The sequence below is a fragment of the Augochlora pura genome, chromosome 1, assembly GCF_028453695.1.
Source record: "Augochlora pura isolate Apur16 chromosome 1, APUR_v2.2.1, whole genome shotgun sequence".
Lineage (NCBI taxonomy): Eukaryota > Metazoa > Arthropoda > Insecta > Hymenoptera > Halictidae > Augochlora > Augochlora pura.
Genome location: NC_135772.1, coordinates 17581826 through 17599033, shown reverse-complemented (window position 1 = coordinate 17599033; position 17208 = coordinate 17581826). Strand labels below are relative to the sequence as shown.

The window sequence follows — 17208 nt, the reverse complement described above, 5'->3', positions numbered from 1 at the left end:
TATATCGAATAAGCCGCAACGACAAAAAGAGCGGGCGACGCCACGAAGGAAGGGTTGCGACGCCGCCGGAGTTGGCCCGTGGGACGAACAAAGAGCGTCGCGGCGGCGGCGGCGGCAGCGGCGTCGGCTGCCGAGGCGATGGGACGCGGGGCTGGCGGAGGTGATACAGGCGGAAAGGGTAGCCGACCGCGTAAGGGAGGTACAGACGGAGGCACAGAGAAAGAGAGAGGGTGGCATTTAAAACCGAGACGCGCGGAGAAAAAGAGATTTGCATTGCCCGGCACCGGGGGTGGCTACGGGGTGCGGTTTTCTGTTGCGGAAGACCGAGGGGGTGAGTAACGACACGTATCATACGCGGAACCATATAACGTCGGCGGACACGTACGTTCGATATCGCGCCGGTTTTTACGGGGAAGTTCCACCCTTCGGATCCACCAATTAGACCACACGAAGGAAACCCCCCTGCTGGTTGCCTCTACGGTTCTCCGAATCTCTTCAAGCTTGGCCATGAAATTCATGCGCCCGGATTTTTGCCAACAATATAATACGCGGTGTCTCGATTGCTCCTCGAATACCCGGTTCCGCTCTCTTTTTTTTTCCATCCCCGTGAACTGTTCTTACCCGTTTCCATCCGAATCTCGGCCCACGTAATTTTCCTCCATACGCGTCTTCCGTTATATCATTTCAGCAAAAATCGAAACACCGTGTCTCTTCTTCGGAATAAAAATTATTCCACCACTGTTATCTTTATTCTTACCTACGAAATTGGAATCTTGACGTTTTTACCTTAGCTCCAACATTAATTGAAATTAATACTATTTCAGTATTCGTGAATCGTCTGTTAAATTTCGTATCTTCTGGTACGAATATAATTTCAATTTCGTAACTCACTATTTTACCGGTAAATATTAAAGATACAAATTAGACCGCAAGCAGGTAGTGATTATTAAATTACGGGGGCGCGCTAGGCGATCGGTTTAATTACCAAAGCTGGAAGAAGAAATAAAGGCCGGTACGTGGATTGTATGCCTAGAGGACGTTGACCGATCCACCGAATGATTAAACAAGAGATTTCGAAGCGTCGATGAAATAATACGTTCTGTCTGGGGTAAAGCAACGAAATCGCGTCCCCAGATCTGACCGTTTCGTCCTGGGTGCTCGCAACTTTCTCATTAGCCAACGCGACAATGCGGCGGCTCCCCGTGCACACACGCCACACACGGCCGTGGTATGGGCGTTCGCCGCGATCGCTGCCCCCTTCCTCGCGCAACGCATAAACGTCACCTAGAAGCTTCGGATATATCGAACGCTTCTGTCAATAAGCTTCTATGCCCGCAACTGCCGGCGATTCGAAAGCTGCTGATTACGAAATAAAGCCGGGCCTTATTTCCGTCTCCTGAGCTGTCTGACAGCCATCTACGAAACTGAATTCGCATCAGCTGGAATCGTTTATCGTTTTGTTCGCGCAATTATCGATGACGATTCTTATTCAATTTTAAGGAACGCATACGAAAAGGAAAGTCAGATTTCTCTAAAGAAAAATTTACATTCATCGTATTTCTTGTTTCCATTGTTAAATAATTTATTGCATACAGTCTCTTGTGTGAACGATTAAAGCAGTTTAATATTATTAATATATCTTTAATACGTTTAAATCGAAGAATTGTGGTTTGAGAATTAAAAACGCAGTTTTACATCGATGAAGGATCGAAAAATTATATGAGGTGTCTATTAATTATGATAAATGACAATGCTGGATTTTCTTAATTTATAAACGTCAACGAAGGTTTAAGAAGACAGCGAAATTTCAAAAATGTCCACGATAATATGGAACAACGTAGCAAAACGGAACAAAAGAAAGAGAGGGGAGAATATAGCGAGAGAGAGAGAGAGAGAGAGAGAGAGACGCCTGAAGAGCAAGAGCAAAGATAAACGGTAGAAAGACAAAGGGTGGGAGGGAACGGCCTGTACAGAAATGGTTTCGGCAAAGAGTGCCCTCGCCGGTGCTCGCTCGTAATAAGCATAAATCCTCGGAGGCTTATCTAGCGGCGCCCAGAAGAACGCTAAAATAAAATATCATACATTCTGCCTTCTACCCTTCGTGCCGGGCTGCGTTACGACTAACACCCTCCCCGCGCGCGTCCCTTATCCGCACGGCGGCTCCCTCCTTCCAACGTATCCGTGCACGCAGCGAAAACGTCTCTTCATAAACATCTGCTAATTTTAAAATCCGCCCAGCCGGTCGTCTTCCTTTTAAAATCCGTTCGAGAATAGTTCGATGAAACGACGTCGTGAAATTTGGGTCAATTAGCGTGTCCGCTGTCAAATCAGTCACCGGTGACACAATTCTCGTCGGAACGCTAATTCTTCGACTAGAATTTATAGGAATTGAACGAATTAATCGCGACGCGGCTCGAGCGCTGTACAGTCTCGGGTTGTATCGGCTAAACGAATTACACCTCGCAGATGATTGTTCCGCGGTGAACGCGTCGGCGCGGCGAGAGGGTTGGAAGAAATTCGGAATTTTCCACGGTCCTTCGGTGACCCCTCGCTAACAACAAGGGGTTCGTTCGTCGGCTGGTAGCGTCTACTTTGCGAATACCTCTGCCCGGACATTTAGCTAAATCCTCGCGGTAAATTAGCAGAAACAACGAGCACCTTTTTCTCCGGACATAATACCTGAAATTGCGGCATGTCCGAGGAGGAATATCGGACCGAGAAACAAGATTCTCGAATAAAATCCCGCGCGTCGGCCGAGTCTCTTTGCCGGCGCCGTCCGGCATATCTGAGGCAGAATTGCAAAAGAAGGATCAAAAGCGACTTGACCCGGGCTAGACGAGGGTTAATCCCGGCCATCGATATTCGAGAGGATCTCGGCGGGGCTCGATAATTAACTAAGCATCGATCAGAATCGTTGAAAAGCGACAGTGAAACGAACTTACACCCACCCACACCCCCGTCCGAGGTGGAGGTGGGGGAGGAGGAGGAGGTGGAGGAAGCAGCGGGCTGCGCGCGGAGGTGGTGGGGTGGTACGGATGCTCGGCAGGAAAAAGAAGACCGGGTAGGTGGTGGTCAGGGCGGATTTTTGTGCGCGTCGATGCAGCGCGAGATGTTGGCCAAAGGCACGTAGTCGGTGTAATGAGGCGAGATACATTCGCCGGGGGCGGCCCCGCCGGGGGCGGCAGCCGGAGAAGCTCTGCCAGCCGGCAAGGGGGTGAGTCGGAGGGAAAGGGTTGAGCTCGAAGCCCGATCAGTCATTAGACAAGTGGGTATTCACATATATCGAGTTGTAAAATCGATAGGGGTGTCCGTTAGCCGTGTATCCTGTAAGGAGACGGTGGAGGGGGTGAGATGCGAGCCGATAGGACGCGGGGGTACAGAGAGACGAGGAGAGAGAAGGAGAGAGAAAGCTCGAGAGAGAAAACGACAGGGAGAGAGAGAGAGAGAGAGAGGGAGAGAGAGAGCGAGCGACGCGGGGGAAGAGAGGGAGGGAGGAAGGGACACAAGCAGGGAAACGAGGCTCTTCGCCTCCGACATCAGACGGACGAAGACAGAACGCAACCCCTTTTCCTCTTGCCGCGCTTCCCCTTCGACCCCTTTTGTTGCTTCGCCATCCACCCCCTGCCACCGCACGTATCCAGTCCTTGCATATTAATCCTGCCCATAATTCCCACTTCCCAGTTTGGGCAACCCTTCGGCTCCGGCTACCTCGGCTGCTACCCCCGTCGAAAGAGCGAAAGGGAATCAGAATAAGCAAGGGAAAGAGGAGCCGGGAGTGGGCTCGCGAAGGGAGGGAGGGAAAGGGATATCCGCCTCCTATCGATTGGGCTTTCTTTCCGAGCCCGGCTTTTAATTGGCATTCTCTCGTGGTGAGAAAAGGAGAGAGCCTCCGAGATCTTCCACCCACACCCTACCACCCCCCTCGCGGCCACCCCCCGCGCGCGGACCGTGCGTTGCCCGCCGAAAGGGGAGAGACGGCCGCGATCTTTCCTGCGACGTGATCACGGTTTTCATATCCGTTGGAAATTCTCTCTGATCGGCCGAGGCGGACCTATTTTCCAGAAATTTCAAGCTTCATCTCGCCATTTATACAGCGACGGCTATCTAAGCTCCAATTGGTAGCGAGTTAAGAGGAAGAAAAGGAATGAGCAGCAATCTCAGGAAGAACTGTTTCCGATTTAAATACCTTCGACCGACTAAGCAACGTTAGATCTTTATTCCTCATTTTTCCATTTCTTTGTCGACCAGCGATCGGCTTTCTTTTATTTAGATCGATGATGAATTATGTGGGACGAATTAATCAAGGACACCATCTCCAAAAAATTTCGCTTTTTATAAAAGTACGGATCTCTGAGAGAAAGGTGTTTCAATATTCGACGCCTAATTCGTATAGGATAGTAAAGGGTTCAAGGGGTAGCGCGTTCGGGGAAGGAGGACGAGCGCGGCGGCTCGTTTCGGGCGGCGTACGTCCAAGAAAAGCGACCCGCGGAGACACGGCAGCGCTCTCCCGCGGCCATAACGATCCCTCGCGGCGCATCATTGGTGGACAGGCAACGAAAATTAATACACGAAGCAACCGGCCTCCTTGCGCACCCCCTGCGTGCCGTCGCGCACACGTACTCGTTTCCGCGGTCACGTGTGCGCGCACCCTCGCGGCACATAAGTGCGAGGAGGGCTTGCGGCAGTGTGCGTGAAGATTGATTATACCGCGGGAGAGAAAATGTGATCAATAGCTCGACAAACAAAGGCCCCTCGGACGCCTGTGTATAATGCAAATAGCAAAAATCACGGTACCCACAGAGAAGGGGGAGGGGGAAGGGCGGTGGGGGGTTGGGTGGGTGGTTCGTCGGCTATGGCGATGCCTAGGCCAGAGCGGCGGCGGTGGCTGCGAGCAGAGGGTTGAAGGAGATGATCGACGGTCAAGAAACAATGGCAAACCCGGCTACTTGGATCCTCGCTCGACACGGTCCCCGTTTCTCGAACCCTCTCGCTCGACTTCTCACCCCTGACGCCTTTGGCTCCGGTTTAATTTGCATACGGCCGATCATGTCTTCCGGCCCGGCTCACCTTCGTCCTGGCCGCACTATGCCTCGCGACCATCGATCAAGCCTCGGTTGTTTTTAGCTCCCCCCGGAACCCCCTCGCGTCGCCGGATCATCCCCCTCCGTCGTGGTCACTGGCCGTGCGCTAGCACCGATGATGCCCTCCTCCCTCCTCCCTCCCTCCAAGCGTCCCCTTTCTCCGAGGATCCCACGTTAACGAGGGCCGTTTCTTCTATCGATGACATTGTTCCGAGCCGGAGAACGTGAACTTTGCTGCTCCAGGGATAGGGAGGGAGGGGAGGGGGAGGATGGACGACGGCGCGGGGGGACGAACGAAGTGATGAACGGCGTGACATGATTACCGGTTTTTAAAAAGAGGGGCTTGTTTCAGCTGACTCGCGGCAAAAACGACGGCACAGCCACCGGAATCCGTCGCACGGAAGGGCGGAGAGGGAGAAACGTAATTCGGAGGCGCATCAATTAATTGATGGCTCTCTAAGCACGGTGCATTAGCGCGTTTGTTGATGCTCGGCACGGTGATCGAGTCATTTTACCGAGGCGCTGTTCGCATTTTATTCGTACTCTGTGAACAGAGTATATAAGAAAAATATATTCTACTAAGATTTAGATTAGATGAGATATCTCTTGCTTCACGTATAATATCCTGAGACAATTTGTCAGTTCTACAAAAATAATCTATAAATTATTCTTCAATATTCTTCACATTTTACAATCTACGACAAGGTTGACTTAAAATACGAGACAACGGAAAAAGGATCGCGCGAAATTATATACAAAATGAACTTTTCAATCTGTCAATTATTTTTTGACGCGCTGAATAATTCGCGAACTTTTGCAGAAACGTAACGTCTAAAAATTCTATCAATCGAACCGCGCGATATTTACCTTTGAACCACGACTAAAATGTAGCATAGAGAGAACAGTGGGTTACCGGTGACCAAATCGAGGAATTAGAGCAGCGACCGGTCTATAAATGTAAATCGCCGGGCTCCGATAAGTATGTAAATAAATGAATTTAGCGGAACATCTGTACGGAGAGGGGGAGGGGGGAGTCGAGCGAGAGCGTAGCCGTGGCAAAGGTGGCAGATAGTTGGTCAGGCAAAAAGCCCGAAAGGGATCGAAGGAGAGAAAAATAGAGGAAACCGGGCGGCGATGCATCGTTACACGTTCCCCTCCCCCAAGGTTTAAAGCAGGAAGAGAGGACGGGGAAGGGGAGACCGGCGATACGCCACAATAGTAATAACCCGTTCCCTATCTCGTTAATCTTACTTTTTCTCCCTCCCCCCACCCTCCGCCTGAAATTTTCCCAAGAAAAGATCGACGGAAATTCCAACTCGAGCATTTTCCTACCCCCGCGTGTTTCTCTCTTTTCGATAACTCTTTTTTTTCGCCCTTCCCCCTATGTAGAAACGTATCGGCTCCGGCTCCGCGTCCTCCCCGAGTCCACCCTCCTCCCTCCCGCGGTTCTCCGCATCTTCGACCGAGCCCCGGTACTTTTCATTACCCGCGACATATCGGCCAGACAGATTGAATAATCCGAGCGCGAGACAAAAAACAAAAGTTTATGATCCCCTGTCCGCGGAATATATCCCTATTCAGCGGCGATGCCATAGGCTGGGCTTGAGATCTGGGGCAAGATCGAAATCCAATATGGAGAGCCGGGGCCGCTCTCTCTCTCTCTCTCTCTCTCTCTTTCTCTCTCTCGCTCTCTCGCTCGGCCACAGGCAATCGAGGGCCACACGGGTTTTACGAACGACGACCGGGGGGACATTAAATTTAACGAATCCGCGGACAGTACGAAACGTGCTCGTTGATATTATCGATGCACGGCGGAGCCTCTACCCCCCGGCTTCTAGTGGCCTTCCCGGTCAAATTGAGTTTCTCTGGCCGGCTATTTACCGGGAACCGTGCCCATCCGTCGCATCGGATCTCTATCAATGGCTTTTGGGGAACAATTAGGACACCGGCAAAAATTATTCCATCACCAGCCGAACAATTATTCTACCGATATCTTAATTCCTGCTCGTTCCTAGCCTCCGGCTTCCGTCTACGGAACTCGTAACAATTTATCGTTTCCCGCGATTGTTTCTCGTCTTTGCACAGTCACGGAATCTGCCGATACGCTATTATTCCAGTATAAAGGATCGTCGTGTAAATTCAGAGTCTCGTGGATTATTTAATAAACTTGTTTTATCAAGGGAGCAGATAAAAGGGGCTGCAAGTTCTAATAGACAAGGATTTCTACTAATTGATATAGAAATAAAATACACTTAGGGTAGTTACTCGGTTCTTTCCTTATTTCCAAGCATAATTAACTCTGTATTAGTCGTATAAGATGTATCAATTACTTTTATTATTCAGAAGTTCTTAAAATGCTATAAAAATTATTTCAATCTTTCGATATTGAATTCGTCGAATTTATAGAAATTTAGAAAAGTATGTCAAGCATTAAATTTTTATTCTACGCAGTTATTTGGGCTCAATATTAAGAGAGAGAGCATAGTAATCAAAGCACAGTATTTAGAAAGACAGCACAGTAACTACAAAAATTATTTAATACAGAAACCCTATTTAATTTAACCGAACTTGCAATTAGTAAGTAACAAAGTCGTAAAACACTGTCGCAATAATTATATAAAAGAGCATAAAGGTCTCAAGGAATTGAATAAAAAGAAAAGTATTAAAGAAAGTATCTCGACGCCGAAAATGAAGTACAAGCAAGCGACGAATGTGTAACATTGGGCAACGTATGCACGAATAACGCAGCAGGGAAAGGTGTTCGCGACTCCCGCAGTCAGATTTAAATGATTTTCCATTCGAGCGGCAATCGATACAGATTATCCGGATTTTCGTAAGAATTCCATCCCCGATACCTCGAAAATAGCTTCGTTTCGTTGATCGGCGCACTTACAGGATAAGTTGGACGATATCGACACGCTGTTAATTCCAGCTGTCCTTCCTCTCAGCTTCGTCCGCAAAGCGATAACCTACCCCATTGCTAATGGCGGACATTATTACGAGCAACTTCGAGAACTTACCCTCTCCCTCTCTCTCTCACTCTCCCTCTCTCTTCCTCTTTCTCTCTCTTCCTCTCTCTCTCTGCCTGTATGTCTCTCTCGCTCTCTCTTTCTGCCTCTGTCTCTCTCTCTCTCTAACTTTCTCTCTCTCTCTCTCTCTCTCTCTCTCTCTCGCTCACCACCCCCTGGAACTCCGCCGCGGCGGCCGTCTCCGCCCCGCCAGCCCCCTGACGCCCGACGTCGAACGATTTCCACGTGTATAGAACGCCGATGCGTACTTATCTGCAAACCATGCCCGTCAGTCGTGTGATCGAAACACGGGGCAAAGTAACTTAGAGCCGCGGCAGGTGTGTATCGATTGCGAATAAAACGGAGGACAACTGACAGGTAGCTGACCCTGGTGAATAAATTAGAAACCGGGAATCGTTGTCGTTGTATCAAGGATCTTCGATCGGCCAAGGAATAATGATCGGCGTGGCGCGGCGTAACGGGTCGGCTAATTATTCTCCTCTTCTCCTCTATGCGCAAAATGATTTAATTAAATAATTAAGAGCTGCCAGAGCTGGGAGCGTAACGTTGTTATTCCAAAGACTTGGAATTTTTATCTCGAAGTGATTTTTATTTCGGTTGAATTGGTTAGTGTTTCATGTTTTAAAGAATGATTTTTAGTGGAGACTGTAGACTTTATTTTAGGCAGGATTTTTGCAGAAAGATTTCCAATTTAAGAACTGAAAGTCGTCTGTGCTTATAATTCAGTACTGGTAACTTTGGCAGTCATTTTTTAACCGTATGTTTAATTTTTAACTACGCTTTCTCGTTTGTCAATAAATCATTTTCGTCTCGAACGGATGATTTTGATCCTAAAAGCTTGTACTCGAGAATAGAAAGTTGCTCGGATATTTGTGATCTATTAATAGAAGGGTTTTAATCTGGTTGGAGTTACGATGACCAAATCGGGCTGCTCGAAAGTCGAATATTTTATGGAAATTGTAAAAATGGTTTAAATAACCTCCGATTAAAATAATTTACTAAATTAACTATTTCATGCATATACAAATGACACAGGAACGTTTCAATAGTTTTCTACTAATCCTCGATGCGTAGCTGTATAAATAAGAATGTTAATATTTTTGAGAAAGCGCGAGACAGCATTGTCTTCGGAAAAGAATAAAGAACAATCGACTATCTATAGATCTAAGAAAATCCGCGCGCGTTCGTCGACGAGCCGAAGCGAGTTTTAAAAATTGAGGCGAGCGTCGAAAGCGCCGCGGCATCGTGATAAGCCCTGATGAAATTTCCAGCACTATGCGAAACATCGCCCCCCCTACACCGAATCGTATTTCCTCGGTTGGCGGAAGGAGAGGAGAAAAAAGGGGTAGGCGAAAGAGAAAGAGAAGAAAACGGTCGCGCCGGGAGAGTTTGTCAAACAGCGTTGGGTAGAGAGAAAAAACAAACAAACGAGTAATCGTTTTTCCGATCCGTCGCTCACACCGCCCGGGCTCGTTCCTCGCCGGTGCCGCTCCGCGCCGTTCCACGCGCGCACGCCCGCGCTCCGGATCTTTCGGTGCGCGCCGGAGGCGTGAATTCCGCGGGATTGCAGCTTTGCTCCTCAATTAACCCCCCGGGGGAAAAAAAAAAGAGAGGATGATGCCTAACCGGGGGAAACAATTGATGCGATCTCGTTCGCATCGGCGTTGCACCGCGCGAAACGCATTCAGCTTTAAAATCGTTCCGCCTGTCTCGCCGCCCGGCTGTGTTGGGCTCTCTCTCTCTCTCTCTCGCCCGCGAGCCACCCCTGCGCGCACCGCCTCTCGCAGCCGATATTTTCGTAGCCGTAACACGTGGATAGGCGCCGATTCGAAACTTTCGAGTACTCGCGCGACTCACGTTCTCTCTCTCTCCCTCTCTCTCTCTCTCTCCCTCGTCTCGTGCCACCCAACCCTGATTCGTCAGCCACCCTCTGTTCACCTCGCTGATTCGAAGAACCAAACCCACCCCCATCGCGTACGTGTCTCCGTACACGGGAATAAAAAATACGGGAATATTGCGTGGGAATATTGGATCGTATCGATGACACGCTTTTCCCCGCTTCCGGTTAAGGGGATGGGAAACCGGTGCATTTTTGCGCGTTGCCGGCGTATCGAGCGACTTTCGAACTCGATACGAATTTTTGTAGAAGAAATTAACTTGTTTCGCGTTGCTTCTGAAGCGGGGGCAATGCTTTGCCGTGGGTCCTTACGATAAATAATTGAATAAATTATTTTAATTATTTACAATACTTCGGTATTGTTAGTATTGTTAGTATTGTCAGGATTGTTTGTCACTTGTATTAACTGTTCACTGATAATGCTGGGAGTATATTATAAATATTTTATAAAAGTGTATAATATTGAAGCCACTGTCAATAACCCTTAATGCTACATATTATTAACAAAAGTATAAATAATATTACTAATGGTTTTACAGATCTCCCAACCAACCACAATATACAAATTTACTTTTAAATTGATTAACAGAAAAATCAAACGCTAACGATTGGATTGCGGAGAGTCAGTTTTTTGTTAGCTGAACGTTAACGTAAATTGACGCGAATCGATAGTTGCGGAGAGTTTTCATTAGACGAGACGCATGATGCACGCATTTGCATAGGCGACGGTAATAATGAGGTGACGCTCCGTGACGACAGTTCAGTCGATCACGGCCATCATAAATTATTAACAAAGCGCGATCAATGGATAATGGACGGGGCCCTGTTGCTACAACGATTCTAGCATTACGCGTAACTATGACTGGGGAATAATATAGAGGCCGCGGAACATCCCGTTTCTTTAATCATACGCGAAGAATACGCTCCTCCTATCATTTCCCTCGGGTGTCCCGGTTCTATGAAATCGAGAGGCTGCCTTTTCGATTTATCGAGTGCGCCGCACGGTTTCGTTCAATTATTTAGAAGCGACGGGAAGCCCGGCACGGATCAAGAAGAAGATCCATATAAATCCGTGTCCGTGTTTCGGTGACCGTTCGAACGTGGTGGGCACGTCATGGAACGCCTTACGTGTAATTTAATCCGCCGGGTAATTACGCTCGGACCCGGGGGCGATTTAAAGTTATACGGTCCGGCGGTCGGCCCCGATATCGATTCCGTTCGGAATCGATTCGATAAAATTAATAAAGAGCTTCTGCTAAGCTCCTTAGCCGGGTGATAAACGAGCATCGAGGCGGACTGTCGGTGCGGTGCGCCGGAGTTTCGAGTGACGTGGGTGGGCGGCATCGGCTCCGCGCCCGGGTAGAATGGGGATTTCGCGAGTGTGATTCTATATTTGTATCGACGGTAATGTAATTACGTTCATGTTCGATTTCATGACAACCGGGAACAGGCGGGCGATCGGCGAACAAGGCTCCCCCGAATATGCTGAATATCGAACAATTACACTCCTCTCGCTCGGTTTTATCGGTGTCTGCCGCGGATTAATTAACGCCGCGGCGCCGCGCGCGCGGGAAGAACATCGATCCGGGATCCGGGGGCCCGCCTTTATCGCGCGGATAAACCCGGTCTGTGGCGCGACTAACCGGGGATCTCTCCCCCCCGTCTGTTTTGCAGATCAGCCAGCTGGTCGAGGAAGTGTCCAGGTTACAGCAGAGCCTGCAACGTCTTCAAGAGACCAGCGCGCAGGGGGCGGCACGGCTCGAGGAGGAGCTCGACGCCCACAGACAACACATCAGCAGACTGGAGAGCAAGCTCGAACGACAGAGGGACTATGACGACCTGAAGCGGGAGATCAACGCGCTCAGATCGGTCGATCTATCGCAGATACCGACCGGCGAGCCGGGCAAGAGCCTCGAGCACCTCCTAATGGAGCGCTCGAAGGCGCTTCAGCAAACGGAGAGCTTGAAACCGTCGTCCAACACCCCGGACGCACTCGGTGAGTCCATCCAGATGATTTTTTCGATCCTAGGACACGCGGAGCACAGCGACCTCCCCGTCATCGCTACCCGTCAATTCACGATCCTCGTTTTCGTCGACGCTTTCCGAATCTGGTAACGAAAGGGGTAGCGATGATCGGAGGCGTCGCTGTGCTCGATAAACCTCCAGCTTTCCGCAAGTTAATAGTCAACGTTAGGAGCATCGACTATGGTACTCGTGGCGGTAGGTTTAGATCAGGAATTGTCGATGGTACCGTTTCGCTAAAAGCGTTCTCGCATCGGCAAGAAATGGAGGGGGCCCGCGTTGCTCTTCCATTTCTCGTTGCTGGTACACACCGATTCCTGCGCTAAAGCTACAATCTTCGATCCCCGACTCTCTCTCACTCTCTTCGAGGCTACGTCGAAGGAGCCAGTGTTGAGTAAGAATGAAAAGGACACGAGTCACGCAACGCGGACGCTTTTGTTTCGAAAGAACGAGGGATGACTGAAGGAGCTTACCGAGAGAAAAGGAACAACAAAGTAACTCTGCTTGCCACTGTGTTCGCACTTCTGTCTAACTGTAATATCTCTCTCTCTCTCTCTCTATCTCTGACTAGTTTTTCTGTGCCTCTGTCCCTGTCCCCAACTACCACTACTGTCTAACTCTTTAATTAGCATCGTCTACGGCCCTCTCGTCCGTCCTAGCCGCATCTTCTTCGCTCCGACCCTCTTCTCTCTACGTCCACGCACCGGGGTCTCTGTGTCTCACTTCCATCTCTCACACTCTGTTTCTGTCTGTCTGCCTTGTCTCTCCGTGATCCTCTACTGCTTCGACTGCACTATTTCTCGAGCTGTTCTCTCTCGCTCTCTTTCTCTCTCGCTGGTTACATCGGCGCGCCCGTCCTCGTAGCAGGAGGTGACTAACAAAATCTGCACGTTGACCCTGGCCAAAAGAAAAAACGAAAAAACGAACAAAAAAAAAGAAAAACACGTACATACACCACGATCATCCCCCCACCGGCCCAGCCCATTACTTCACCCACCTCAATAGCTCCCTCCCCCCGACCACGAGCATCCGCACGCTGGGAATTAAAGCGCGAAACGTTATCGCGTGGCAACGCACCAGCTCGCGAAGGAGAGCGCGACACACCGCTTACCGGTCGCGTGTGTTCTCGGGTGACAGGATCTGTCCCGGTCGCGCGGGTCGATCGAGAACGAGAGAGAAGCCGACAGAATGTGAGACCGCCCGAGCCCCGTCCCGGATTCCAGGCCGAAAACCGCCAAAAAAATAAGAACCCTTTCCGATACGTAAACCCGCGGCTTCGTCCTCCGGAAGACAATGTCGCTCCCGAGAAAAAAAAAATAAATAAATCCGTAGACGTTCCACGGGGCGGCACAGAGCGCACACGCAAAAAAAAACCAGAAAAACCCGAGAGAAAACAAGCGAAACAAAAGAGCGAAAGAGGAGGAAGAGAGGCTAGCGAAAGAGACAGACAGAGACAGAGAAAGAAAGAGAGGTGTGTACGCGACAGTTTTCCTCTCTCGTTGGGCCACGTTGTTCCTCGTTGTTCTGCGGACTCGCGCGACGCAGCGTCGAATGAAGTAAAGAGAGTCTCGGTCGTCGTCGCCCGTCGAATTCCACGACCCGGTCGGGTCCGTCCTATCGTCGGCTGCGCGAGGCCCGTCCGGTCCAGGAGGAAGAGAATAAAACGCGCCGACGATGCGCGCGCGGCCGCTCCGGTTTGCAGCCCGTGTTCACGCGGCCCCTTGTGTTTTTGGTGGTTGCAGGTGGACTATCGTCACCCCTGCAGCGCGCCTCCACCGCCTCGCCCCACGGGGTCGGAGGTGTACCGCCTTCGTCCCACGTGCCCTCCCAGCAACCACCACCGCCGCCCCCGGCAGCAGTCTCCCTCCCGCCGCGCTCCACTCCTACACCGTCTTCAGCGACCTCGACCACGTCCAGTCTCCTGTTCCCACCCCCGCTCCAGAATGTCGAGACATTCGGCTCCTTCCTCGGCGAGGAGATCGTCGCCAACTGGAGGCGGACGTTGGAGAGGTCCATCATGAATCAGCAACAGCAACAACAACAGCAGCAGCAACAACAGCAACAACAACAACAGCAGCAGCAACAGCAGCAGCAGCAGCAACCGCACCCTCAACCACAGCACCCGCCACAGCCGCATCAGCCGCACCAGCCGCAACAGCACCAGCAGCAACAGACGACGGCGTTGAGCCAATTGACGCAACAGCAACAGCTGCAACAAGCTCAGCCGTTGATCGGGCTGCACCCGCCGACGAGCACCGTCAGCATGAACCATCTACCGTCGCCCACCGATCCGTCGTCCAGCTCGAACACCCCGGCCAAGTCGAACACACCTCTAGGAACGACTCCGCTGAGTTGCCTCGACGCGACCGAGAAGGCGCCCACGCCGGTCTCCGGCCACGAAACGCCCGCGCCGCCCACGCCGTCGTCCACCACCGCGTTAACATCACCCCCGAGCTTTCAGCCACCCACCACGATCATCGAGACCGCCTCCTCGGCCTCGGTGAACGGCGGCAGCGTGATACCCGCCGTCCCGACCGCACCGCCGCCGAAGAGCCCGGCCGACCAGGAGTCCTGCCACAACAACAACAACAGCCACCATCTGGCGAACAACAACATCGGCGGCCTGAGCGTACTGGACACGCTGAAGAGCCCGTTTCGCTTCGACGACAGGACGCACCCGTTCCGATTCGGCGACGAGTTCGGCGCCGCGGGCATGGCCGGACGCCTAGGCGAGTCCCTGATACCGAAGGGCGACCCGATGGAGGCCAGGCTGCAGGAGATGCTGCGCTACAACATGGACAAGTACGCGTCGCAGAACCTCGACACCCTGCACATAGCCAGGAGGGTCCGGGAGCTGCTGTCGATACACAACATCGGCCAGAGGCTGTTCGCCAAGTACGTGCTGGGCCTCAGCCAGGGAACGGTCAGCGAGCTGCTGAGCAAACCGAAGCCCTGGGACAAACTGACGGAAAAAGGCCGCGACAGCTACCGGAAGATGCACGGCTGGGCGTGCGACGAGAACGCTGTTATGCTGCTGAAATCCCTGATACCCAAGAAAGGTGAGTACAGAACGCTGTCTCTCTCCAGTTGTCCCGCCGTCGAGGATCTGCGAATCACTTCTGGCCGAGCGGCGAACCACGAACGCCCGTCGTCGAGAAACGGGGACCCCTCTAAATGCATCGTACCTTCTTTATGATATCCTCGGATACGACTCTATCCGAGGTTCCCGAGAGCCCCGGGACTCGACGGTTTAGAGGACCCGTTTCCCCCCCATACGAGGGAGTCATCGACGGGTCGAGGTTGTTCGGTCACGGAATCGCTTCGAACCCCGATCGATGACGATCCTCCCGTTTTGGTCGACGTCGGTCCGTTCCACCCGTTCGCCGCCGATCAATTTACCGTAACGACTCCTACAGAATTATTATATTTTCTGCCTCGCACTGCCAATAATCTGTTCTGCCGTTACCACTAACCCATCAGCTGTCAGTTAACTATATTTTTCGGCTGTCTAATAACGGGGTTTGTCACTGGTGTCTCTGTTTGGCCTAACTCTACCGCGGAGGAGGACGCATTTTGTACTCTGCATATACCGGAGGTCCCATCCCTCTAGAACGCGGATTCTGGATCTCGTTTTCGAGGACTGAGAATCGATCCTCGAGGATAGCCATGCGTTGGTGACGTCGTGAGCTTTCGAATATCACTCACATGTGCCTTTAGTCGGAGCAGGAGTTCTGTTTGTTTTTTTTTTCTATTTTAGCATTACTTTCACACACACACACACACATACACACAGGTCGACGAACTGTCGCGCATTCTGCCCGACTAAACGTTTCGGCCAATGTGTAAATTTGCACGATGTTACTTTTAATATTCTCAGCCAGGTTCGCGGGTCTTTCCAAATTTATGAATCGCGCGCGCGCGCGCTACAGGCGACTGCGCAACAGGCTGCTTCGAATCGCATGCTGCTACGTACACGTGCCGATGTTCAACGCAATTGTCGAACATTGGAAGCAGGCTAGTGCCGACGACGTGTCTTGTCGCTTACCTGAAACAATAGGAACCGAATCGTTTCGCTGCGAATAAGATACTAGCGAGACGTGGAGAACACAGTATTGCAACGAAAGTAGTTGCAGTTATGGTTATTTTTTTATCGAATATTTTAGGAGCTGGTTTAAGTGGACAATAGACAGGGTTTGACAAAGCTTCGAAATTACAAATTTCAATCGTCGAAGCACTTTGTCATTTATGCAGCATTAATCAATGAAATCAGTCCATTATCGCGTTTCCTCGGTTTTTAAATAATTTATAAAAATTGCAACGAATAATTTAGAAGCAACTGCAGTTTAACTGCGCAGTAAACAGTGTTTAACAAAGCTTAGAAATTACAAATTCTAATAACCAATCGTCAAAGTACTCAAAGTAGCAATAATCGATAAAACGAGTCAATTATCGTGTTCTTTCGGTTTTTAAACAATTAATAAAAATTGCCTCGATCCAAAGGCGAAGCACTATACTGTACGTATAGTATAGTAGGAGACGCCTGAGACAAAACAGCGCGAAGACGACGGCTGATCTCGCGTTTAATAATCTTAATTGAATTATTCAGCCAGTTGGCGGCGCCCGCTATCGATTGTTCGCTGCGTTTGGCAGCCATATTGTTTAGACTAATAGCTCTCACTGGAGTAGGGGACCGGGGGGGATGAGTTCTAGCCAAGGGTGCAATACATACAGGGAGAGAAACACCGCGGGGATGAGAAAGAGGTAGGGGGGAGGCGGACGGAAAGGAAACAGGGTTCAAGAGAGAGCACAGACGTTCCAGATCCGGCCCGCACTTATCGCGAGGGTAATTTACACTTTCGCTAGATTGCCGAGGGATCGTGAAATTGTTCTCGTTGAAACCGTTGCGACAATCTTGCCTCGTTGCCCCGGCCGCCCGATCCGCCGGCCAAATTGATCGCGATCGTGGCCGGAGATGCTGCACGATCGATCCACGACACCGCCGAAGCTGCGAATACATTTAAACAATTGTTAAACAATCGCTACTACTGCGGAAATTCCATTCTTTTCTAAATTACTTTCATTAGGTTGCAATTATTAGTTATTAGACTTTAAATATTGTTAGTAGCTTTTATACAATTTATTTAAATTGAGAGAACCAAGCTTTTATTTTAACACTTTA

The 17208-nt window shown here is 50.4% G+C and overlaps 1 protein-coding gene across 4 annotated transcripts in view; it reads left to right on the top strand.

Annotated features, from left to right (window-relative positions):
* Cut (homeobox protein, cut) overlaps window positions 1–17208 on the top strand; it is a 157205-nt gene that overhangs the window by 123643 nt on the left and 16354 nt on the right. For all 4 annotated transcript variants that reach the window (XM_078195486.1, XM_078195571.1, XM_078195528.1 and 1 more), the window contains exons 4-5: window positions 11682–12003; window positions 13772–15088. In XM_078195486.1, coding sequence (XP_078051612.1) covers window positions 11682–12003; window positions 13772–15088 — 1639 coding nt within the window. The remainder of the gene's footprint in view (window positions 1–11681; window positions 12004–13771; window positions 15089–17208) is intronic.